The sequence below is a fragment of the Ambystoma mexicanum genome, chromosome 10 (assembly GCF_040938575.1).
Source record: "Ambystoma mexicanum isolate Mex_15411 chromosome 10, UKY_AmexF1_1, whole genome shotgun sequence".
In the NCBI taxonomy this organism is placed as follows: Eukaryota; Metazoa; Chordata; class Amphibia; order Caudata; family Ambystomatidae; genus Ambystoma; species Ambystoma mexicanum.
Window position 1 is genome coordinate 596183448 of NC_090932.1, and position 26178 is coordinate 596209625.

Consider the following 26178-nt stretch of genomic DNA (forward strand, 5'->3'; position numbering starts at 1 on the left):
GCCTTGGGTGCTGCGGAGGGAACTACAAATCTTTGAAGCGGCTCCAGTCTAGTTGGGGGAGGTGGAGCAGCGCGACGCGGGCCTCTGCTCCCTTGTTTGGCAGTCTTCGCAGGGCGGGAGGGGGAATGGCCTTGCACATATTCACAAAAGGTATCTTCCTCGTATGTTGCCGACTTAAGGTGAAAACATCACAAACATTTGAACACTCTATAATACTTATTTGAATCACTTGAAAACATACATTTCAACTTTGCTGGATATGTCTCGATTATATCCAGTCTGAGCACCTTATTCGTACACTATGTTTTAACAACTACAGTATTTAGTTATATGCATATACATTTGCAGTAAGTGAGGTAGTAGTGAGGTTGGTGGAGTACATAGAAAATGACCCGCCACCGTACGTGACGGTGGTGGCACATAAGGGGCTTAGACATACACACATGACAAGTGCATTCTCGCGCATCCTTCACATGAGCCCTCTGTATGGTTACATTCGCCTTCTCGTGTATTCTAGCAGCATTAGTTCGGTTATGGCGCAGGACCATGGAGTGTAAGTTGTCCAGTGATGCATATAACAAATAGACCCCTGGAACGCTCTTTCATTGTTAGTACCCAACTGCAGTGGTGTGGGCTCTTCATTGCTAATATCATGGAAGCATGCTTTCTATCATGGTTATATATTTTACAGGTTTTTGTAATGGAAGAGATTTTGTGGAGAAATGCACACTTTGCAAGTGGTCTTGGCATTAATATGTGGAGACTTTCTGCCATCTGATGACCATTTTACCGTTCTTTTCATCGCCCAGGCCCGCTGGCCGGGTCATGCTGGGAGCAATGATACACTGCGGAAGGTGGAATGTTACAATGTTAGTATCTTATGCTAGCTCATGTCCGTCTTGTTCGTGGGAACGGGCTCACAGCGGATCTGCCAGGGTGCTGCGGCAACAGGGATAACTGAAACTCTCCGAGGGTGGGGGCCGCGCTACAGTGCGCTGAGCTCACACCATCTCTATTAGACAAAATGGTTTCTGAGGCCTAGCTAAATTCAATACGTGCGGGCAATGTCTTCAGCAGGTGAGCCATCCACCACCTGGGCCCTGGTGGTAAGGAGGGGACGCCCTATGAGCCATGGCCCTCACTTGGGGTGGGAATGTAGGCAAGGGGGGTCTTTTGGACCACTCCTCCCCTACATTTCCCCCCTTTCGTTACTTAAGTAACGAATACTTTAACTCTTCCACTCTCCTACATTCTGCTTCGTCCATCACTGCCTCATCCCATGCAGGTGTGCCTTTTATGGGCATCCATGCTCTGCACACCCCCCTTAAGCTTTCCCCTCTTCTGGCATACTCATCTGGGGTACAAGTCAGGTATATACATCCACCATCTCCTGCCAAATCTACCCACACCTCCTGGTACCATTCCAGTAAACGGGGCTCTCTAATGGTGGTGTGCCATGCTTTATCTAGGATATCCTTGTCGTGATAAATAGGCACTAGCTGATATCTTGGTGTGTCTTCTGTTCCTGTTTGTACATGCACTTCCTGCATGTTTTGCATTGTCCCACGGGTGTTGCCCATTGTCACCATCATCATTGCACCATTTGGTACTGCGTTAGCACAAAATCGAAGACCCACCTGGCACAGGCAAAAAATTAAAAGGAGGAGCACCACAGCTGGCATCAAAAATTTCACAGTTGTTCCAAGCCATGAGGGGACCCATGAGAAGATGTTGTCGAACCACGTACTGTCTTTTGCCCCACCTTCCATTTTCATTTTTTCTCCTAGGTTGTGTACTGCTTCGATCACATGGGACAGGGAGCCGTTTTCTGCGTCTTCGGAAGGTACGAAAGTGCAGCAGGCACTTCCAATTTTTTGGCAAACACCGCCATCCATCGCCGTCAACAGGTCCAAGACATACCTGTTTTGCATGGTCATCAGCCGTAAAGCCCTTAGTTCCACTTTTATTAGGTTGAACCCTTCTTCAGTGTCATTTGCCAGCTGAATCAATTCCCAGCGTGTTATCTGGAGCCATTTTGCGTTTGCTCTTGCTTGGACACTTGAGATGAGTGAGGCAAAGAATGTTTCTGCTGAGCTGAATAATCGATATCTGTCTGGGATCTGAGCCAGTAGTTCTGATGATGCCTTTGATATGTAGTTTGATGCTCGTCTGTTACGGGTCAGCACCTCTCCCTTGTTTCCGGAAGACAGGACATACATTTGTGACTCCGCAGTCGGCTGGGCTGCACTCTGTTGTATGCGTTCCTGTGTCTCTTTGCTCCCATCGATGTGGCTTTCTGGTATTACCATTAGGGCTGAGTGCAGAGTGGCCATTGAGCAGCTGCCACTCCATGACGGGGGAAGATGCAGGTATGCCTGGTTGCCGCATACCCAGTACGTGTCCATCAGGGCCGCTGTCCCTTTTCTTAGATCTGGGATGGTGAGGGTCTTGTTACAGTTCTTGTTTGTCCCCATGGAGGTTTTCCCCTCTCCTTTAAAACATAATTCATAGTCTATTTCAATCTGTAGTTTGAAGGGTTTTTCAATGGCGGTTACCCAAGTTAGTTTTGAAATGTGTTCCTTCCATACTGGTGTGCATGTTTCTTCTATCCACTGCAATTTCTCTGGTGCCACACCTCTCAGTGCTTCAGCTTTGCACATTACTTCTTCATCCTTCCACTTGTTGTCTGAAAAAAGTGTCCCCTGTATTACAAAAAATGGTTCCTCCAGACATACCACCCCTGCCGTCTTTGGATAGCAAGTTTTCTCGTTCTGCAGCATTTTAAAAGTAACTTCATGTGCCTGGAAGGTGTTCTTAATCCTGCATAACGTGAGATGAAGGAGACATTGGGCATCTATAATTGGCAACTCTTTGGGTAGCAATACTTTGGGTGTACCTGAAGCGTGAGGAATGAGGGAGCAGACATAACAGCTCTCGTTTGTTGTTTGTTTAGCTGTGGCACTCATATCCGCATACCATTTATTTGTCTGGTGGGGGTGTCGTGGGTCTTCCATTTTATCTAGTCCTAACCCATAGTACTCATCATACCTCCTTCCCCCTGCGTCCCTTTTTCGTCTGTTGATCTTGTTCCTCATGTACTTCCCAACCTCCTGGGCGAGGGATAAAATAGACCCCCCTTTCTCATTCCCGCCCCCCTTGGCCCATTCCTCATATAAGATATTGTGTGTTGCTAGCATCTTTTCCTTTTCGTTCCTGACGTTATCTTGCAGGTTGTTTTTTAAGATGGGGACAGGTTGGCTGGTGGGGGTGTTATACAACCACGATATGGCAGACGAGTTTCGGTCATTTAAACTGCGGGCATTGTAATTAGATATCTTTCGTGGAGACCTTGTGTTGTTTTGCATTCCAACCTGTGGCTCTTTCTTTTCTAAGATGACAGCATTGGATGGTGTGGTATGATAACTCCATACAAGTTTAGTTCCGTCCCATACCAAAAAATCACCTTCCCTACTATTGAGACTTGCAGTTGTATTGGTCCCAGTAGTGCTGTTAATTCCAGTGCTGTTAATCCCTCCCCCCTCGTTCATCTCGATAGAGATGAACGCTACAAACCAATATGTAACCAGGCCAAACATTATTATAAAAAACAACGTAATGCACACAGATAATCCACACTCATACGAATATCTGCATCTCTCATTTAATAATTCTCTCATTATACTAATTCTATCCGTTGCAGGCTGCCCGTTAGATGCCATGGTAGCTCCTGTTTGAGATATAAAAGTGCATTAAGTGCATGCATGTAAACATTTTGTTGGCACTATTAGTGCCAATATATATTGACAGGGAACGGAAGCGGGTAGGGTTTGTAGGGACGGGGATGCACAGACAAGGGTGTAACACTTCATAATTTGATCACTTCATTTATTACATATAAGTCCACAAGATAAAAAGAAAAAACTTTTTTTTTTTCCTTTCCTGTTTTTTCAGTAACATCTTAAAAAAATGCAAGTATACTTATCAGCCATTTTCCCATTCAGGTCCATTACTGTCACACATACACAAGTTCATATTCAGCTGTAGCTGTTGTTCAGGCTCCGTGACAGACCCTGTTATGTTTCCCTCCTCTCTAGTGAAGGGTGGAGAGAGCTGCTTTGATATTGCGCGCGCTGCCCTTGTTAATTTCTTCAAATAGTCTGTGAACTCTTGTCCCAATATCGCAGTGCTTCTGTGTGCATCTGAGTGTTCGCACAGTGGGGAGTGTGCTGTGTACATTCGTCTCCCAGTCACGATCTCGTGCGGGGACAAATGGTGGTCTTTGCTCGGCTGATTTCTCAGCTCAAATAGCGCAAGGGGCAAACAGTAAATCCAGTTCTTTTTTAATGAAAAGCATAGTTTTGATAACCTGCCTTTTAACAGTCCAATCATCTTTTCCACTACGCCGTTACTTTGAGGATGATAAATCGAGCACAATTTATGCTTTATTCCCAATAATGTAGTAACTTCCTTGAAAAGCTCATTTACAAAGTGAGTGCCGTTATCCGAGCGAATCACTTCACAAATTCCCCAGCGCGGGAACACTTCCCTCACTAAGAACTTTGCAGCGCTTTTGGCATCAGGGCGTGCACATGGGCCTGCTTCCACCTACCTCGAGAATGGGCATACAACCACGATCATGTAACGTGCCCCATTACACCTTTCTCCCATGTCCGCGTAGTCAATATGTAGCTCTCTGAATGGGCCAATGGGTTTTGGAATTGTTCCCCGGAGCGTGCGTAATGTCATTCCTGAATTGTATATCTGACATGTTGTGCATTCCATTGTCAATCGAGATATGTGCTCCTGAAGACAGGGCACGAACCATTCTTCTTGTATTTCTGCTGCGATGTGCTGTTTGGTATTGTGTGCAGGGAAGTGTAGTTGTTGAAACGCAATTTCCAATAACTTAATTGGCATTACCACTTTCCCTGAGTTGGTTTGTCGCCACAGTAAGTCTGTTGCCGACTTGCTGCACCCTCGTTTTGTCCACATCAATTTTTCGTCTGCACTAGCTCCTTCCTGTAATTCTAGTATTTGTGATATAGGCATCATGTTGTAGCCTTCTGGGAGCTCTTCCTTTGTCTTGTGCTGCAGCACGTACTCACCTGCTTCATATTTCTGAAAATAGGAAGCCTCCTTGGCGGCAGCGTCCGCTGCCGCGTTTCCCAAAGACACAACGTCTGTGTTGGATGTATGTGCTTGACACTTCACTATTGCTACCGCAGTAGGATTTTGTAGGGCCTCAATTAACTCTTTCAACAATTCTGCATGCTGTACTGGTGTTCCGTCTGCCCGTCGAAATCCCCTCCGCCCCCATCTTGCTAGACCTCCATGTACTGTCGTCGTCATGTAAGCTGAGTCTGTATATATTGTCACTGCGCAACCCTTGGCTGCATGTAGTGCTTCGATGAGCGCAATCTGTTCTGCTGCTTGTGCGGAGTAATGTGATGGGAGGCGGTACTGTACTAGTGTTTCATACTCACCGTCTTCTAACCTCACTACTGCCATACCAACATGTTTTTCTCCCGTGTCCACGTCAATCGATGCAGACCCATCCACGAAGTACACTTCCCCCTCGCTCAGGGCGTTCTCACACACCACTGTGTCCTCCCCTCTTTCTCCTGTGTAAGTTGCACAGTCGTGCTCCTGCATATCCTCTAGTGTGCACGCTTCTGTAATGAATGTTGCAGGGTTCACTGTCTTACATCTCACCACATGGATATTGGCGCTAGACAATATGATCTCATAGGCTGTTGCCCGCTGTGTTGTCAGTGTGCTTTTTGACCTCTCAAGTATTGCAAATAATGAATGTTCCACAAACAATGTCACAGGGCAACCCATTACTATTGTGGCACTTTTCTCAATCGCGAACGCGGCTGCAGCGAGTGATTGCTCACACGCGAAATGGCCTTGCATTACGGCATCTAGAGTACCACTATAGTAAGCCAAAGGCTTGTGTCCTAGGGACGTCTTCTGTGTCAGTACAGCTGTCATAAGTGTTCCCTTGCAGTGTGAGAATAGGTAAAACTCGCGTCCATAATCAGGATTTGCGAGTACTGGAGCGCTTGAAATTAACTCTTTTAATGATCTAAATGATGCACTCATTTCTTCTGACCATTCTATTTTTTTGTTCTCCTGTTGTGCTTCCTTGAGTGCTTGTAGTAGGGGTCTCGTGTATGCTGCATAATCTAATATCCATGCTCGGCAATAGTTGCACATACCCAAGAACTTCTGCATCTCTTTCACTGTTGTGGGTTCTCCTACTGATCTCATCGCTTCTACCCTATCGGGGATTATTCGTTTTCCATCTTTTGATATTAGCTGTCCCAAGTATACGACCTCTGTCATGCAGTACTGTAGCTTTCCCTTGTCTACCTTGTACCCCTTGTTGGCCAATAGAGTCAGGAGTGTTGTTGAATCCTTTCTTCATGTTTCCTTGTCTTGTGCACACACTAGTAAATCGTCTACGTACTGAATGATTGTACTCTCAACTGATAGGTTTCCCAAGTCTTCATGCAATATGCGGTTCAATATGCTTGGGCTCTCACAGTATCCCTGCGGTAATCTGCAATGTTCTTATCTCTTTCCCCCTAGTGTGAACGCTGTCAGGTATCTACTCTCTTCAGCCAGGGGAATGGAGAAAAATGCGTTCTTCAAGTCGACCACCGTGAAGTGCGATGCTGTTTTTGGGATACTGCATAGTATTGATGCAGGGTTCGGGACCAAAGGGAACTCTTTCTGAATTACATCATTCAAGGGGCGTAAATCCTGTATCATCCTCCACGACCCTCCCTTTGCTTTTTTGATCGGGTAAATGCATGTGTTACATGGTGAGTTTGAGGGCACTATGATCCCTTGTGCTAGTAGTGCATTTATTGTCTCTTTTATCCCTTCTTCAGCTTCTCAGGACAATGGATACTGTTTCACTCGGGGTAAAATTGCTCCTTGCTTTAATTTAATTATCACAGGTTGTACTCCATGCAACAGCCCTACATCATGGGGGCCTGTTGTCCACAAATTATTTGGTACGAGCCTCATGTCATCATCAAAGAATGACGGTGGTGCTCCCACCACTGCCATCAGCTGAACAGGGATTTCCCTAGCTTGAATCAAAATGTCACAGGGCATCGCTATTTCCATTACTATTTCACCATCCCCTTCTGCATCTGAAAAGAGATTCTCATCTGTTAAGTCTCTTAGGGCGATGTTGGCATTCGTACACAGCACTGTATGCCACTCACATCCTTCCATATCTAATCCAATCACAGAAATCCTTTTCGCTGATACCTGTACAGCGTGCAAGTCTAATGATACCACTGATCCTGGTACTGTGTCGGGGCACACTATGGGGCGGAAGAGGAACTCTGCTGGAATCCTCCAGTCCATTCTTCTGAGCTCTGGAATTATGAGGGCCAGTGTCTTTAGCCCTTCAATAAACATTTCCTCATTTTCCGGCAACCCTCGTACTTCTTGTGTGGGCTTGTACTACCAACATTGCACGCAATGGGCATATTCCGGGTGTTGAACACACTATACCTCTCTCAGTGAATGATATGGTCATGTTGAGTTTACTCAGGAGATCCCTCCCTAATAAATTTATTGGTGAGTGTTCATAGTACAGTAAGGGTGTCTTTACAGTCTTACCCCCCACTGTTACATCCAATGCTTCTGTGTAAGGAACTTCAATTACAGCCCCAGAGAACCCCTGCGTCTCTAACTTCCGGTTAGATAACGGGAACCGGCCCTCTCTAATGCATGATTTCTCCGCTCCCGAATCAACCATGAATATGAACTGCTTGTCTCCTATCTGCGCCCCTACCAATGGTTCCTCTGATGCATCGTAGGTGGTAGATAGAACTGGACACATGTGTTCTCTGTGGGCTGTCCTATGCGGGGTGTCTCATCGCCCCCCCTTGATTGAAGACACTCCCCGAAACCACTGATACGCCGCTATAGGGTGCTGGTGCGGGGGCCCCGTTTGCTGCTGTTGCAAAAGGGTTGCCTGGCGTGTACTGCATATTGTCATTGTTTTGTGGGTGGTTCTGTGTTCTATACTGATGTCCCTGTTGTTGCTCATTATTTCCTTGACCTGGGTTTCTCTGTTGTTGTTGTCCCATTGGAAGACCATATGGGCTCCCCGGGTGGGGATGGCCATAATGTTCTACCTCTTGGAACCCATTGTTGGGTCTGCCTCTGCACTCCCTAGAGTAATGCCCCCATCTTCCGCAGTTCCAGCAACTTCCTTGTGCACGTCTAGGACCGTGCCATCCATTTCCCCCCATTCCCCCGTACTCCGGTCCGCCTCCTCTTCGGCCCCTGTACCCACCTCGTCCCCCTCGAGGGGTCCACTCTTGCCACTGCGGACCTTTGCCTTGCTCCTGCTCGTTCCACTGCCGCTGTCCTGCTCCAGCCCAATTAGTTGCCATCCTTCCTTGTATTGCTACCAGCCCCTCCTCCTCTTCATCTCCCTCCCTGCTGTGTGGGAGCGCGGCTACTGCTGCTGCGACCTTCACCAACTTTGTCTGCACTAGTTTCGCTTCGTCTGCCAATCTTTTCTGTGCCACCTCCTTCTCCCTTTCTTTTATCCTCTTGCAGTGGTGCACTATTATGCTTTGAATCTCAGGCCAACCTTTCGCTTCAATGCCTGCTATCTTGTCAAGCGCCTTTTGCACCTCTTTTGGGAGCCCTCTTTTTATAATGAAGTAAAATAAAGATGTCGATTGATACCAGGGCGTGCCCGTTTCTGCTCTCCACATCTCTTGGACCCGAAAAATGTAATCCATAGCCTCCTCCCCGTCATTCATTGTACACTGCATTACTGACTGTAAGTCTGGCGTATCTGGAAACGTTTCTCGCAAGGCATCCCACACCCTTGCACGCACTGTGTTAAAGGAGGCCCCGTCATGGCGGTCGCAGTCTAATGTTACTCCCGGGAAACCGGCCTTGACCCATACTCTATCAGCCTGATCCCCCACTGCTGATACAAGCAAGCTCTTCACATCTCCTATTGCAAGGGGTACCCCGGCAGTGTGTTTTTCAAAGGCGTATATCCACTTACTTGCCCCTCCCGATAACGGGGGCAATAGCTTTAATAAATTGGCCTTATCCATCTGAGCCCATGGGATATAATTCGGCCTCCCTCCTCCCCTATGTATCAATGGGAGCTGTAACCTTCCCTTTGTCGTGGCATCTGTACCCGTTTTGGCTGCTGATATTCCCAGTGACGCCATTTTCCCCACCCTATTTCTCAATCGTCCCGTCCACTCATCATCCAGTGTTCTCATTGAACATGTACCATCCACCCCTTCACTTCCCCCTCCCATTGCCATGCTCAACCTGTCGCTTTCTTCTAAATCGTCCCTTATATCACATAGTAGTTCCTCTCTGTCCCCTATAGGCCTTTTTTCATTATCAATACCTCCCTCTCGTGTCCCTACTTCAATTATTCGTGTCGGTTCTTCCTCAATTCTGAACAGTATCTCACCTTTTTTCCACCCGTCTTCAAGTGTTCAATTCTCACTCGGCGCTCTAGACGTGCACCCTGATCTTGCTGCATTAAGTGCTGTTTGTTCACATATGTCTTTTATCCTTGAGAGCTCATCTTTCGCTATTGAGAGCCTTGATTGTAAATCATCTGTTAGCTTTTCTATGTCCACCCTTTGTGTACTTGCCTGGGTTCGCTCCCTTGTACTTTCATATGGCGGGGGTGCCGTTGGCCGGTGGGGTGTAGTAGTTGTCGGGGGAGGCACATAAGTGGGGTCACTGTACCCTTCTACGGGCACAGGCTTGTTTAATATCGGGTACAAGCTTATTACCTCTATTGGTGGCTCTACATTTGACAATTCTTTAGCATCTTTCTGTATCATCAGTGGATTGTCAGTGGTGGATGGTAGGTCAGGATTTAATGCTGGTGCTTTAGGCGGTGGTATCTCTTCAAATAACCTCCAGAGATCTAATATTTCCCTCCTATTGTGCAACTGCTTCCCCTTATATTTCAAACAAATGCATGTGGCCACCATATCCAGAACACTTATCAAATGACCCCCCCCTCGGGCCATATCTGGGGTAGCCCCTCTCCCTTCAGCTCTGTTATCCATTGGTCATGATATTTCTTAATTCGCTGCGCGTACCCTGGTGGGTTCTTACAAATATGTGATAAGGGTGTTTCGGCCCCCATCTTTGTGTTTTCCTAGTACTTGTGTGTCTCTGTGTGTCCACAATTACAATGTAAACTTAGTACCAATATGGGTTTTCGTCTTCTACTTCACATTCAATAATGTGCTCCTTTGTGCTCTTCCCCCTGCCTGCACAATACAAAATTGGCTATACACAGTCTCTATTCTATTCTCTTTGGGGGGCACATACATGAGCAAACCGTCAGTGATTTTGACAATATCAACCTGGAAATCAAAAAGGTACACACTCACTTCACCTTGTCATTTTTGTCTTCAATAGGCTTTATCCGGCCACACTTACCATGACCATTCAATTACTATACATTTATAGCCATTTTACACACCCACAGCACCAAATTGTCTTCTGACGCATACGAGGTGCACACACCTCTCTGTAACACTCTATTCACAATTCAAGCTGCCCTCCCTTTCCTCCCTAGCCGGCTGTCCCTGTCCGTCTTATTCAGATATATTGATGCGCATATATATATATATTTTGATCTACTCTTCCCTCTTCTAGTAGAACTCTCTGTCTCTTACTTTCTCCCTAACGTTTTGTACTGATCTCACTTTTATTTTCCCCCCAACCCCAAAGAAAAGAATAGAAAAAAAGCAGTCACTAATGTATTCTCCGTGTCCCCCTTTGCCAGACACTTTTATCTTATTATCCACTTCTTCATATATTCCCAGTACTAGTCAAGATAGGACTATGCGGCGCCGCCTTCCACCCCCTTTCGGAGCTAGGTTCCCGTCACTTTTATCTCTTATTCACCTCTTAATCCTAATGGCCATATGCAAAGAAAAAGCAAAGAAAGTTTAGGATGATCCTTAGTAGATCTGCGTACCCCCTTTTCTACCCCTCTTCGTTCTCTGTCCTAGATTTCTTCCTCCACTCCCTTTACGATCGCTCGCACTCAATACTCACGTGCCCGTCTTGAACCGATAGTCTCCGAAACTGGGTCCGTCCAGGAAGTGTTGCCGTCCGCTCAACAGTCAGCCCCGGCTCCGGCGAGCGGTACTCAAAGGGGATTTTTCAACCGGGATCCCGTACCCTCTCTCTATTGAGTGCGCACTTCTTAGTGTACCGGTCGCCGTTGGCGGGCAGCCTCCCGGAGCCGGCGCACCGTGCGTATCCCTTTTCGACCGGAGACTCGTGGCAAAAGTGGACGGTAATGATAGGTCGGGAAAAAATAATAATAATAATAATCACGCTTTCGGGGTCACCACTGAAGGCAAGCGTCCCCAACCAGCACGATCCTCCTCGCAATGAGAGACAATGAAGGACTCTCCCAAGTTGGGAATAAAGCCAAGACAGAGTGCGGGTGAGGTTAAATGGGAGTCTATCAGAATAGGGCATGCAAAGAACTCTGCAAACTCCGAGAGCGCTCTGTCTGACAATAGCAAAGACAGGCGTATATATTTACAAAAAACGTCATAAGAACCTACATACTATAGAGTGCACAAGCTCAATGGGATTGGGTGGCGATGACTAGCTATAGGTGCTGCTGCGATGTGGTTGGCCTTGGCTGAGGACGTCACTGGTCAGCCTCGTGGGTTGGGCTGGGCCTGGCAGGTCAGCTGAGTCCATCCGGGCGGTGTTGTTGCGCCATTGTGGCCAGTGTCAGAGATGAATGTCGTTTCCTGACTTATTTGCCCTATGCCATGCACACCGCAGTCATTCAGTCATTGCAATATTATCTTCTTTAGTAAATCTTTCAATAGGTTATTCTACAGGTTAATGCAACAAAGGAGGAATGCACCCTGTGAGGGGTCTGATGGTAATACGTCAGGACATGGTTACCAGTGTCCTGTTGTCCGGTGCCATAGGTCGAGGTGCTAAGCTTCAGGGCCTGGGACGGGCGGTACATGTCTTTCTGTCTTGTTAGAAGTTGTTATGGATGTGCCGCTGTGTGTTGCCACAGTATTGGATGTCCTAATTGCACAGGGCCATAAGTCTAAGATGATCCGATGGGTTGTGGGGTTTACGAGGGGGCGCCTTTGGATTTTATGTGTTCAGGCGGAGGTTTACTGCTGTGCTGTAAATAATGCAGGTGGCGGGCCGTGGCCTTGGGTGCTGCGGAGGGAACTACAAATCTTTGAAGCGGCTCCAGTCTAGTTGGGGGAGGTGGAGCAGCGCGGCGCGGGCCTCTGCTCCCTTGTTTGGCAGTCTTCGCAGGGCGGGAGGGGGAATGGCCTTGCACATATTCACAAAAGGTATCTTCCTCGTATGTTGCCGACTTAAGGTGAAAACATCACAAACATTTGAACACTCTATAATACTTATTTGAATCACTTGAAAACATACATTTCAACTTTGCTGGATATGTCTCGATTATATCCAGTCTGAGCACCTTATTCGTACACTATGTTTTAACAACTACAGTATTTAGTTATATGCATATACATTTGCAGTAAGTGAGGTAGTAGTGAGGTTGGTGGAGTACATAGAAAATGACCCGCCACCGTACGTGACGGTGGTGGCCCATAAGGGGCTTAGACATACACACATGACAAGTGCATTCTCGCGCATCCTTCACATGAGCCCTCTGTATGGTTACATTTGCCTTCTCGTGTATTCTAGCAGCATTAGTTTGGTTATGGCGCAGGACCATGGAGTGTAAGTTGTCCAGTGATACATATAACAAATAGACCCCTGGAACGCTCTTTAATTGTTAGTACCCAACTGCAGTGGTGTGGGCTCTTCATTGCTAATATCATGGAAGCATGCTTTCTATCTTGGTTATATATTTTACAGGTTTTTGTAATGGAAGAGATTTTGTGGAGAAATGCACACTTTGCAAGTGGTCTTGGCATTAATATGTGGAGACTTTCTGCCATCTGATGACCATTTTACCGTTCTTTTCATCGCCCAGGCCCGCTGGCCGGGTCATGCTGGGAGCAATGATACACTGCGAAAGGTGGAATGTTACAATGTTAGTATCTTATGCTAGCTCATGTCCGTCTTGTTCGTGGGAACGGGCTCACAGTGGATCTGCCAGGGTGCTGCGGCAACAGGGATAACTGAAACTCTCCGAGGGTGGGGGCCGCGCTACAGTGCGCTGAGCTCACACCATCTCTATTAGACAAAATGGTTTCTGAGGCCTAGCTAAATTCAATACGTGCGGGCAATGTCTTCTGCAGGTGAGCCATCCACCACTTGGGCCCTGGTGGTAAGGAGGGGACGCCCGATGAGCCATGGCCCTCACTTGGGGTGGGAATGTAGGCAAGGGGGGTCTTTTGGACCACTCCTCCCCTACAATGGATATACTGAAAAGCAAAAAGATAGATGAATAGAAAGATGTGTGTTGATATACAGAGATGAATGAAGACAGAGATTGATAGAGGGAGAAATATGGATACATAGATATGCCAAGCCAGAGATGGATAGAGGCAGATGCAGGGATTAATATGCATATGGAAATATTGCTAGAGATGGAGAGAGAGAAGGATGGAGCTATTCATATAGCGTGATGCAAAGACAGGTTGGCATGGAGAGAGACAAAGCGATGTGTATAGTGAAATAGAGATGAATAGATAGACAGATAAAAGCGGGAGAACGACAGATTCCAGGGTCCCCCCATGTTGTACAGCTAAGAAATGGTTTCAACACACAGCAACCAACTCCCAACACTGTTACACGTTATGTATTGTTCCAACCTAGGCCTGGTTACTCTTTTACTGACTCCTGTTATATAACTTTCGCCACTGTCACTGCTTTTCCCGGCCTATTACACCTGTTTTGTCTTACCTAAACCGGATCTACAGCCTTCCACTGCATATACCTCTAATTTTGCCCATATTGGGTTGGACCTGCAATGGAGCACTCCATTCAATTTTAAATGAATACAACATACCTTTGATTGACTTACAACCCGCAACCTCTGCTCTATATTTACCTGAACTTCTCCTCATGGGATTGGACCCTCTATTCACAACTGTATACATAATTTCACTGTCTTTAACGTATCTGACTGACTAGAAGCCTCTTCTACTTTTTAATCATAACATGCCTGCAACATACCTGATGTATTCCGTAGCTTAACGATGTTCATATAGTATAACCTGCAACATACCTACTGCGTAGTTGCATACCTGATGTAACCCCCTGGAACGAGGCGCAGCTTTGCCAGAATGTTTATCTACTGACTCCAAGATCCACCTGCATGTTTTAACCCTTATGCGTGGTCCTGCACTTTATAATGCAACTTTGCACTTTCTGTAACTAGCGCCTATATGCCTGATGGTTTTCTGTGCTGCTATAAATGTGAAAATAAATAAATTGTGATAAGTATAATTATATTTTTACAAATAATATTTTGCAAGCCTTATTTTGGCTTTCCTGTTCATACGCCATCAGGCATCCACTAAAGAACAACATTTGGGAACCACGTAGCTTTTACATTCAACAAGGAAGCACCCCATGCTTTTATTTTGTGTGGTCCTCACTAGTAGCATTCTTTAGACTAACAACGTATCCTTAGGACATGTGTCCCCAATTCATTACTTCTCTTTTGTAGACCAACTTCAATAGCTCTCACAAGAGATGACCACTACATGCCATTGACGGCTTGTATACCACATTGGCTATCCCAGCATGGATCGATTGAGGTAAAAACCTCTTTGCATTTTTTCTTACGAGATAATCACTTGAACTTTGATATTCTTATAATTAATTGAGGATCCTTTGCTCACATATTTGATTAGTCACAGTGAGCGATGCACCCAGATTACACTGTGACGTCACAAAAACATCTTGATAAGGCCCCCTATGCCCTGACCTTTTTCACCCTTGTTTATAATGTGATAAGTTGAGATTTAATATACATATATTACCGGTTTGTCTCTCTCTCTTCCCTCCCTCTTTATTTCTCATCCATTATGTCATTTTTCTAAATTACTTCATTATTCATCTTTCAAATGTATGATCTTTGTAAATTGCATTGCTTACTACTGAAATCCTACCTATGGTTATTTTATGGAATCTTCTTAACTTTATTTGCATTTTGATATTTGGTTTGGTTCTTTTATTGGTTCAGCCTTGAAAAATACCTGTTAGTTGTTGAAACCTGTGTCGGCTGACTCTATTTATTTAATTAAATCTATATATTCATATTAGAAATTGTATTGATAATGTACTGGTGGTACCAGCGCTAGATATCCATGCGTAACTTTTGTATCAATTCTTATGAGGTGCAGGCAACACCTCCCCTACCTGTGTTCTTGCTGTAGGTTCAACTCATTTAGTGATTGTTTGATTACTGTCTAACTGTTCACAATTATTTGTTTCAATGCTGCATGAGTTGATTCAGCTTCCAGTGCCCCCTTTTTTCCCTTTCTATTCCTTAATCTCTCCAACCTCTACCCTAATCTCCCCTTGGTCTCGCCATCCTCCTCCCCCTGGTTTCGCCAACCTCTTCCCCTGGTCTCAATAACCTCTTGCCGTGATCTTGCCAGCCTACTCCCTCAGATATTCAGCTGCCTCTTTATTCTCACCAACCTCCACCTTAATCTCACTAACCACCTCTTTAAACTTGTCAAGCTTCTCCAGTGCTGTGTTCCCCTCTGGCCTCCAAGCTCCTTATCTCCTGCCCCTTCACCAAACTCTGTTTTTCAACTACCTCTGTACTCCTCTCTCACCAGCTTCAAATCATATACTAACTGCGCTTGTCAGATTTTATAGTGCTTTCCTTCTGCCTTCCGACATATCTCATGAAATGGCACTTGATTGCATCACTTCAGGCAACTAGTGCAGGAATTGTCTGGCAGGTCTAGCCCACGATTATGGCTTCAGGTTCTGATGTGGGACTTGAAACTGGGTAGTCCTTTGGGACAGATTTGTCTTTGGTTGTCACACGCTGAACCTGGTCCTGGGTGTTTACGCTGTTAGCCTATTTGATAAATTTAGGGAATTTGTTACTTCTCTCCAATGGGGAGCCACCCTCTTTGGGGCTAGGGAGGTAAGCCTGCTACCCAGTCCCCTCCTTAGAGGACAGGGCAAACAAAATCCCACAGGGGGTGTGCCCCCCCAGCCCCCACACACCATGGGACAACACCTGCCCAAATTACGGTTTCTCCAGTGATGAATCAGATGATTCCCTCAGAAACTCTGAACTGGGACCCCTCTCATGTAGCCAGGGAAAGGCAGGCCCTTCCTGATCCTAACTCTGGGGATGGTGTTCTACGGGAGGATCACATGGGGCGGGGCGACAGCAGGTCGAGAAGAAGGGGAACATCCTTTTTATAACTTCTCCAGAGACTCTACCCTTCTGATGGCATACTGTAATATCTAAGCTGTGGAAAAAGCTGATTTTTACATTGCGGACTCCAAGTCACACAATTCCCAGCACTGGGACGAAGAACAGGGCTGCAGAGGCAAGAGACTGCAAGTTGCAGCCTATTAGTGATAATGACCCACACCTGAGGGAGATTGGGATGCATAAAAGGCCCCTTCAGGTGCAGGTCATGGAAGAGGAGAATAGTAGTAGCAGAAGGCGGAGCAGTTGTGGCACCTCCAAGTAACAGCAGATGTTAGTGGAGAGCAGAGACACTGGGACCACTGTCGTATGCTAAACGGATTTCGGTCCAGGGAGGGTCTCTTCTGTCTGATACCTTGATTGCAGAGGTTTCACATTGGGAAGCGTGCAATTTGAAAGCTTTCCCCATTGTCGGTTGAGTGCCAGTTGCAGGCGAGCACCGGAGATCCGTGGGAGCGAGGAGAACTCTATTGACTGGAGTGGGCTGCGGGAAGCTGAGAAGGGGAGATTGCTGGGCCACGCAGGAAAGCAGAAGCAGAGGACCTGGAGGCAGTGACACCGGAGCACCCGGTAACTGTCCGCTGGCCAAGACCAGAGGCCTTAAGCGCAGAAATAATATAAACCGAGTGAAGTGGAAAAAGAAACCTGTTTTTGAATACTGAACTGATATAAAGCAGACTTATCATTCTATTGCGAACTAAGCTGAATTAAAAAGGAGCAGGTGGCAGAACAAGAAATTAACTATCAGACCAGAAGGGTGTGATTGTAACGATGCAGGTCAGATTAAAGGCTAACAAAAGAAAGGGCAATACATCCAGAAACCAATACAAACGCCTATTGCCAAAGCCAAATGAGAATTCTATCAAGGCAAATTATAAAGAACCAACATTGTCAAAGCCAAGAGAGGGCCATTAAGAATTCAAGTGTTTATAAAATCTATTGCCCATATGTAAAGGAGGTCATAAGAGGAACTTGCTTAAACCCACATTGTCGAGGCCAAAGATGTGTGAGAGTGAGACTGGACCATTGTCAGTATTTGGTTAATGTGAAAATGGAAAACAAGAGTGGCAGGAGGGCTGTCTTTCTGATAGAAGATGTGCATGAGTCTGCAACAGTGTAACAAAAAGCATCAATGTGTTTCTTGTTTTCCCAGAGGAAATACTTACACTTGATGTAGTGAAGCAAAATACATTACTAATTGTTGCAATATAACCCTTACAGAAGTACTTGTAGTTAGTAGTTTTTTCTGTCCTGGCAGGAGAGTACACCAGGGCAGAGGACCAGGTGGAATTCATTGAAGTACTGCGGTGTAGCCAAAAGTCTTGAAGTGGCAGAACCACTAAGATGTTTTTTGTGGACTGATAGTCCTGACAACTTAATATCACTGAAGCAAGTGTTGTGTGAACTGCTGCAAACATATCTAGAATAGTTAAAACAAGTGTTCAGTAAACTGTTGTAAAATGATCTTGATAAAGACATTTTTGTTCCTGATGAACTATGGAATGCCTTGTTTGAGAAGAACCTGTTTGAGCTATTTTTGTCACAAGTGGAAAGAGGAAAAACCTTGTGGGGCATTTGTGAACTGTTGGGTGAATTCAAGTTGCAACTTTCCTTTATCAAGGTGGAACCAAAATACCTAAATTGGAACTTTGTTACAAGACAGGATTTCCTTATCCTTCTTGAAGTGATTGAATTTGGAGAAGGGGGAATTCACCTAGATTATAAGGAGAGACTGTCATCAGGTTGATATATTTCTTTTATTTGAACTTCCATATATTACCTTATTGATTGTTTGTATGTACAAGTGTGAGAGACAGAAACCTTTTGTCTGAATGTTTCCTTTAGTTTATTTTAGGCAGGGAAATCGTAATCAGGGTAGAGGTAGTGAGGCGTTTATCCATCCTTTTGAGTTAATGAAATGGCATCTTTTCAAAAATCTTCACAAAGTTGTCTACCTCACATTCCTGACCCCTCACACACTACACCACCCTTCCATTACCCAACACCAATGTTTGTTGCTTATATGGGAATTGAACCTACCAATAATATACAGGGCCTCCTTTTAGAGGTATGGCTGGTTTTTTGACCTATATGCTTTACTGTCTCCAGGTAAGAGAGATGACCAATGGAATCGTCCTCTTCATCATGGACTGGTCTATAAAGTTGACAGGAAACCAGCAAGAAGGGATAGCATCCAATGCAGAGTGGGGAAAACAGCTATGCAAAGGTAGAACAGAGTGTCAATTAGACACCCTTCTGGATGGAGACAAGAAGCAGCGTACAGAGCGCTGAAGCTTTGATGAAGGCAGAGCTCCCAATGACTGGGGAACCGCAGAGGTAGAAAGAACCACCACCCAGCGCGAGAGGAACAGACGTTCCAACATACCCACTCCAAGGCTCCTAAAAGGTGGAAGCAACTCGAAACCGCCTAAGGCATCAACCCGAAGTGAGTCCAGGACGCCGATCTGCATGGGTCCGAGGAGCCCATATCCTATGAGATGCTCACAGAAACAATACCCCACCCAGGGATGAACAGAACCAGAGAACCACAGAGACTGAAGAAGCCCACAAGGAGCTTACCGAAGCAATAACCCACCAAGAGGAAATAAAGCCAGAGAAATCCCACAGCCTGAACTCGACCAAAGCCCATCCATGGCTAAGAACCCCCAGCGAAGTCCGAGAGCCCAGGAGGGCCTGAGATTAAAAACTACAGGACTCGGAATACCAACCTTCCCAGGTCAGAGCGACAGATCTCTGGAGACAAGATACAAGTTCAGGTTAAGTGTAACATGGTTTCGTGGCCATAAAAAACATTGCTTTTCTATTTTGTGACAACCAGTATTCTATTCACTTTGAACTACCAGAGACTTGATCGAACCATTGGAGGAGGGGTCTGAAACTAGCCGCTGTCCCACTAGGGTGAAATAACCCAGCCTAAGCAGACGCGTAGGGTTCTAGTCTTCCTGATTTCTTTAAAAACGAGTAAGGATAGTGATAGTTTAGCGTAGGTTTTGGACCAATGACTGAAAGCTTTTTTGTTTTATTTTGTGAGACATCCTCTGGCGCCCCCTTTTGTTTTAAAGAACAGGGAAACCCTCTTATTGGTAGGGATAAGAGCTGTTTTTTTTAGTTCATGAATAAGAAATGGTCCAGCTATCTTTGTGTCTGTCTCCTATGTCTGACTTACCCACACCTACCTGTTCCTAACTGTATGAGGGTGAAGTTCTTTTGCCATGACTGACTGAGTTTCCCGCCCTCATTCTGTTGCCTCTGGTTCTGTAGATGTATATAGTAATCTGTATCTGTGCATACAGGCAATGGCAGGTCTGAGGGTACCTCTGTTCCTCGATTTTTAAATGGGTGTCACAGATAGCTTCAGTAACGCAAGTATACAGTTCAGGTGTTTTATTATCAATACAAACATTCTTGTAATGCTCACCTGATATCCACGGGGACGCCACTCAGCCGGTCCAGACTTCCGACCACTTCGAACCCTTCCCTGGACTTGTTCAACCAAGCACTGGGCCTGAAACACAGTGTTATCAGAGGTCAATTCCCTATTGGTCTTGCTTGTCTGGCCCCCCTTTTCTTCCCTGGGTCCCAACCTTCCCCCGGACCTCTCCTCACCTTGTTTTTTGATGTGGGGCGCTCTCCGTCCTGCCTTCGATGCAGGGGTGCGTTGGGTGATGCGGGCTGGAGGGTGCCTAGTTGCTTCACTGGCACGGGCCTGGCTGACGGGGCTTGCTGCAGCTTCAGCCCGACCGGTAATTGGAATGAGTCTTAGAAAAGTTCTGATGGCTCTAGTCCCTTTAATACTGTGTCTTTCTTTCCTTAGGTGATGAAGGTCCTGAGGATGGTGATGCGCTGCTGAAGTAAGTAGGAATGCGGAGCTTGATGCTTATTGGCTTCCTTAGCACTAACCAATGTTCGTCTTTTCTGTGTCCTATTAGGTGCAGCAGTAACCCAGCATGGAAGCGAGCTGAGGAGATGAGCAGCGGTGAGAAAGCGCGATGTGCGGCGCCTCTTAAATGTTTTGCTCGAAACTGATGTGTCTTTTCCCCTTTTTCAGATCGGCGGGATGCTCCGGAGCAGAAGTTGTCCGATCGACAGGAGTTCAGGTAAGGATTAAACTCTATTTGCAAATTCGAGAGAGCTAAGTATTGCAGAATGCTTATTAACGTCTTTTCTTCTATTCTTCTCCCCTTTGGTAGGGCGTGGCGTGCCGAGATGGAGATGACTCTGCCGTAGGAATCCGCAAGACTGGGAAGAGCTGGACAGAAGTTGGATGCTCTTCGAGGTGAGTATTGGCAACAAAGTTCTTATTCTTGCAGGTGCGCTGGCGCTGAAGAAAGAAGTGGGCCTCTTCAGGAGATCCGAGCATGGCGAGTGTCACGCTGCAGGGAAATGCAAAGCATGTTTCTCAGGCCGGGTGTGGTTTAAATAGTCTGTAGGTATCCCAGGTATCCCTGGGCTGAGCCACACCCGAAAGACTAGACCGCTCATCCAGTTCAAGGAACTGAATTACATGGGGGCATCCATTGCCCCATAATACATTGCAAGTCCAATACTAAGTGGATCTCAGGACTGTGTGTGAGCTTGGTGCCAAAGGCGCCAAGTCTGAGTCCAAGTAGGTGTCTGGGGAGATGGAGAGGCCCTTAGGGCCGACTAGGTGGCCGTGACCTTGCTCCAGCCTGATATGCCGGGGTACTGGGGGCAGGAATCATGACAGCACTCCCCCCTTGAAACCCCCCCAAGCGTAGAGGTTCTGGCGTCGATTGATGATAACACATTTGAGCACAGGTCTTGGAGAAGGTCAGCTCCTTTGCTCGCCAATCTATTCGAGGATTATGAGCTACCAACCAGGGCTTCCCTAAAATCAGTCGAAACTGAGGTGCCTTGATGAGGTCGAAAGAGATAGATTCTTGATGCCCATCCTGGCACAGAAGGGTTAATGTTGCAGTGCATTGGGATACTGGACGGGAGGCTATTTCCATGCCATCGACTGTGGTTACAGTGTCTGTGGTTAACTTTGGACATAAAGGAAGTCCCATCTTTGCTGCGAGATCTTGGTCTATGTAATTCCCAACAGCTCCACTGTCCATGTACGCTCTTGCTGCGTGCATCCGCGATGGTTGTTAGTGATCGATCAGGATCACAGGTAGTGCAAAATGGGAGGTCTGTAGTTCACTTTCTTCGCTCGACAAGTGGACCCCTACACTTGCCGGGCTGGGCAGTTTTCCGACTCTTGGTGGGTTCTTCCTTGTCCGTAGCTCCTATCATCCTTCTCGGTGGCTTCACTGGGCACTCCTTAGAAAGTGACCCGATTTTCCACAGTACAAACATAATTGCTGTTGCCTCCTCCTATCTCTTTCTGCCTTAGTCAAGGGTGACCTGACGCCTCCAATCTGCATTGGTTCCCCTGAGCCTTCCGTTGATCGAGAAACATTGTCCCTTGAACGCACATAAATAGGGCGAGAGTCGGGTCTGATCCGATCTGCTCTTCGGTCTTGCAATCTTTGATCTAGCTGAACCACCAGGTTAATAAATCCTGCACAGTCCTGAGGGGGGTCCACTACTTGTGCGAGGACATCCTTTAGCTCTCCCCGCAGACCCCTATGAAATAACGTGGTTCTCTTCTCTGCAGGCCATTCAGCTTCAACCACAAGTCTATTGAACGTGGCGATGTATGTCAATAGGTCTTGGTTCCCTTGACGAAGGGATAGAAGTTTGTTGTCTAGAGCCTGTCCATGAGTACGACGGACGAAACGTTTTTCCATTTCCTGTTGAAAACCCCTGAAATCGCGTAACAGAGGATCGTCTTGAGTCACAAATGATACTGACTAGTCTGCAGCACTTCCGCTCAAATAAGATAGCACAAATGTGACCCGTGACTGGCCATTTGGGAAGGCCCCGGGCCTGCAAAAGAAGTGCAGACGGCACTGTTTCATAAAAGTGGCATATTTCTTAGGATCCCCAGTGAATCGCTCCGGCGACGCCAAGGGAACTGCCCCAGGAAGGGTTATCTGAACAGGGCTGGCTGATGGTACTGGCATTGTAGGCACGTTTCCCGGCAATGGTGCATGTCCCGCTTGCGTCTGGACAAGTTGTCGGCTTAGGTCATCTGTTCGTTCCTTAGCAACTATCAACTCCCTCCTCAGGGTGTTGGTCTCCTACCGGGCTGCGTGTACTTCGGAGCGTAACTGTCCCAACATTTGGGCTAACTGGTCGGTTTCTGACGTTTCCATGACGCCCAGATGGATTTTTGGTGTGAGTCTTTGCGTTCTGTAACGCTCACCTGATATCCACGGGGACGCCACTCAGCCGGTCCGGACTTCCGACCACTTCGAACCCTTCCCTGGACTTGTTCAACCAAGCACTGGGCCTGAAACACAGTGTTATCAGAGGTCAATTCCCTATTGGTCTTGCTTGTCTGGCCCCCCTTTTCTTCCCTGGGTCCCAACCTTCCCCCGGACCTCTCCTCACCTTGTTTTTTGATGTGGGGCGCTCTCCGTCCTGCCTTCGATGCAGGGGTGCGTTGGGTGATGCGGGCTGGAGGGTGCCTAGTTGCTTCACTGGCACGGGCCTGGCTGACGGGGCTTGCTGCAGCTTCAGCCCGACCGGTAATTGGAATGAGTCTTACAAAAGTTCTGATGGCTCTAGTCCCTTTAATACTGTGTCTTTCTTTCCTTAGGTGATGAAGGTCCTGAGGATGGTGATGCGCTGCTGAAGTAAGTAGGAATGCGGAGCGTGATGCTTATTGGCTTCCTTAGCACTAACCAATGTTCGTCTTTTCCGTGTCCTTTTAGGTGCCGCAGTAACCCAGCATGGAAGCGAGCTGAGGAGATTAGCTCCGGTGAGAAAGCGCGATGTGCGGCGCCTCTTAAATGTTTTGCGCTAACCTGATGTGTCTTTTCCCCTTTTTCAGATTGGCGGGATGCTCCGGAGCAGAAGTTGTCCGATCGATGGGAGTTCAGGTAAGGATTAAACTCTATTTGCAAATTCGAGAGAGCTAAGTATTGCAGAATGCTTACTAACGTCTTTTCTTCTATTTTTCTCCCCTTTGGTAGGGCGCGGCGTGCCGAGATGGAGATGACTCTGCCGTAGGAATCCGCAAGACTGGGAAGAGCTGGACAGAAGTTGGATGCTCTTCGAGGTGAGTATTGGCAACAAAGTTCTTATTCTTGCAGGTGCGCTGGCGCTGAAGAAAGAAGTGGGCCTCTTCAGGAGATCCGAGCACGGTGAGTGTCACGCTGCAGGTGCAGAGAAACGCAAAGCATGTTTCTCAGGCCAGCTGTGGTTTAAATAGTCTGTAGGTATCCCAGGTATCCCTGGGCAGAGCCACACCCGAAAGACTAGACCGCTCATCCAGTTCAAGGAACTGAATTACATGGGGGCATCCATTGCCCCATAATACATTGTAAGCCCAATACTAAGTGGATCTCAGGACTGTGTGAGAGCTTGGTGCCAAAGGCGCCAAGTCTGAGTCCAAGTAGGTGTCTGGCGAGATGGAGTGGCCCTTAGGGGCCGACTAGGTGGCCGTGACCTTGCTCCAGCCTGATATGCCAGGGGGCTGGGGGCAGGAATCATGACAATTCTTTACTGTTGAATGATTTTAGGAAGGCCCAACTAAGGGGAGGAGGGGGGGTCCCAGGTCTGACCCTCGTCCTTCACATGGGCTCCATCTGCCCTAACCCATGCATCCCATTCCCCCAAATAAAGCAATGAAAAATAATTATGGACGGTAACTCCTACTGGCTAATGCCAACCTGGTCTTCCAGTCAGGACCTAAAGGCCCATAGCCTTACATACCTTACTGCCTCTGTGACCTCCTAAGGTGTTTGTCATGATCTCTGCTTCCAAAAGATCAGGACTTGCCCGACTCCCTTGGAAGCAGACCCATAACCCCGGTTCCGAGTGCCAGCCAGTCCCAATTGGGACCTTTTGGACCCTGTCCTGGCGCCAGTGGCACCAGGCTCATAAAGATGCCCAGTCCCAGCGCTGGAAGCGCCGGGCTCATAATGCTTGGGTGGACTTACCTGCAGCAGACCATGCTGCTTACTTACCTGCCAGTTGAACCCCTGATCCTCTTCTGTTTGGGACTATTTTTCCTGTTGGGTGGGGCAGGAGCCACTCCCTAGGTTCAGAACACTGGAACTCTTCTGGAATGCAGGAACTCTTTTCTTAGGCGTGGCTGTGGAAGGAGACACCTAAGCACTACAGGAGGCTATTTAAACCACACCCGATGGATGAATCTTGCTTTGCGTTATTCTGCATTCTCTGCAGCAGAACGCTCATCGTGTCTTCTCCTTCTGATCCTGGGCCTAAGGGAACAAAGGCTTACCATCCTGGAATCCAGTCTTCAGCAGCACCTGTAAAGACAAAGAAAGAACAGGTTAGCACTACAGTCTTCAGTGGCAGCGCATCTCTTACCGGGTCCATCGGCTGTCACCAACGCCTCGCGCTGCATTCCGGCATCTGAAAGACAAAGGCTTACCTACTCTTCGCATGCTCCAGAGGTCTTCGCACTGCATTCCGGCATCTGAAAGACAAAAGCTTACCAGCTCTTCGCACGCTCCGGAGGCCTTCGGCGCTGCATCCCGCATCTGAAAGACAAAAGAAGGTGCGTTTAAAGACATTGGGCAACTTTATTACTCACGTGCCATTACTCCTTCCCACGCCAAATCCAGTGGGTATTCCAGCACCCTTCAGCTTCTCTAAAGCTCCGAACTTGTACCTGCAAGATAAAAGGGACAGTTAGTGCGCATCGTGAAGCAGGCTACAAGCGCTTACTTACGTGCTTCCAGGCGCTTCTATTCCTCACGCGGGTTCGATCCTCAACTCTCATCAGCCCGCCATCCGCCATCGCCGGAACCCTGCAAAACAAGAGATATCATTACAAAAGACTTTTAAGACATTTGAAGTGCCCAGAACTTACCGTTCGTGCAGTTAACGACGGACAGCAGTCCTCTGAGGTCAAGAGGCCTGCACCCTTATCCAGTGAAGAAACTGGTTACGGCACCCTGCCCCGAGGCAGATGGAGAGCTCAGCGTTCACTTACCTAAGGTGAGGGTGTTAACCTTTGGGGTTCTACAGGAGAAGAGAAAGGGAAGAGGAGAGAGGCACCCAATAACCCCAGTTCATTAATCCCATATTTTCTATCTGCAGACATCTTACTCTTCGAGTCAGACATACAGTGCACAGAGGTCCAGCCCAAAGAGCCAACCGTGTGTTACACATCACCTTTGAAGATACAGCATTCACCCAGTCAAGACCGGCGCCTCTGCGGGAATCAGGTGAGCGTTACAGAACGCAAAGCCTATCGCAAAACTCCCACCCAGGCGCTATGGAAACCTCGGATACCGACCAGCTAGCCCAGTTACTTGGGGAACTAAGAGCAGAAGTGCATGCAGCCCGTCAGGAAACGAATGCTCTAAGAAGGGAACTGATTATTTCCAAGGAGCGAACAGACGATCTCGCTAGACAATTGCTACAGTCACAAGCCGGACAAACTCCCTTACCCGCATCAGGGGCAAATCTTCCTTCAACATCCTCTACGAACCCAGTGCAGATCAACCTACCTGGGAATGTACCTCTGGCTCCGCCCGAACGATTTTCTGGTGACCCAAAGAGGTTTGCAGTATTTATTAATCAGTGCCGGTTGCACTTCTTATGCCGGCCAGCAGCCTTTCCAACTGATGAAGCTAAGGTAGCTTTTGTGCTTTCGTACCTTAGTGGCAATGCGGCAGACT

At 47.2% G+C, this 26178-nt stretch overlaps 1 protein-coding gene across 6 annotated transcripts in view; it reads left to right on the forward strand.

The window, feature by feature from the left end:
* ACSL3 (acyl-CoA synthetase long chain family member 3) overlaps nucleotides 1-26178 on the forward strand; it is a 3215977-nt gene that overhangs the window by 2831768 nt on the left and 358031 nt on the right. The window contains exon 14 of one of the 6 annotated variants that reach the window (XM_069618148.1): nucleotides 14693-14783. The exons of the other annotated variants lie outside the window; for them this stretch is intronic. Within the exon in view, the coding sequence (XP_069474249.1) occupies nucleotides 14693-14783 (91 nt within the window). The remainder of the gene's footprint in view (nucleotides 1-14692; nucleotides 14784-26178) is intronic. 6 annotated transcript variants of the gene reach the window in all.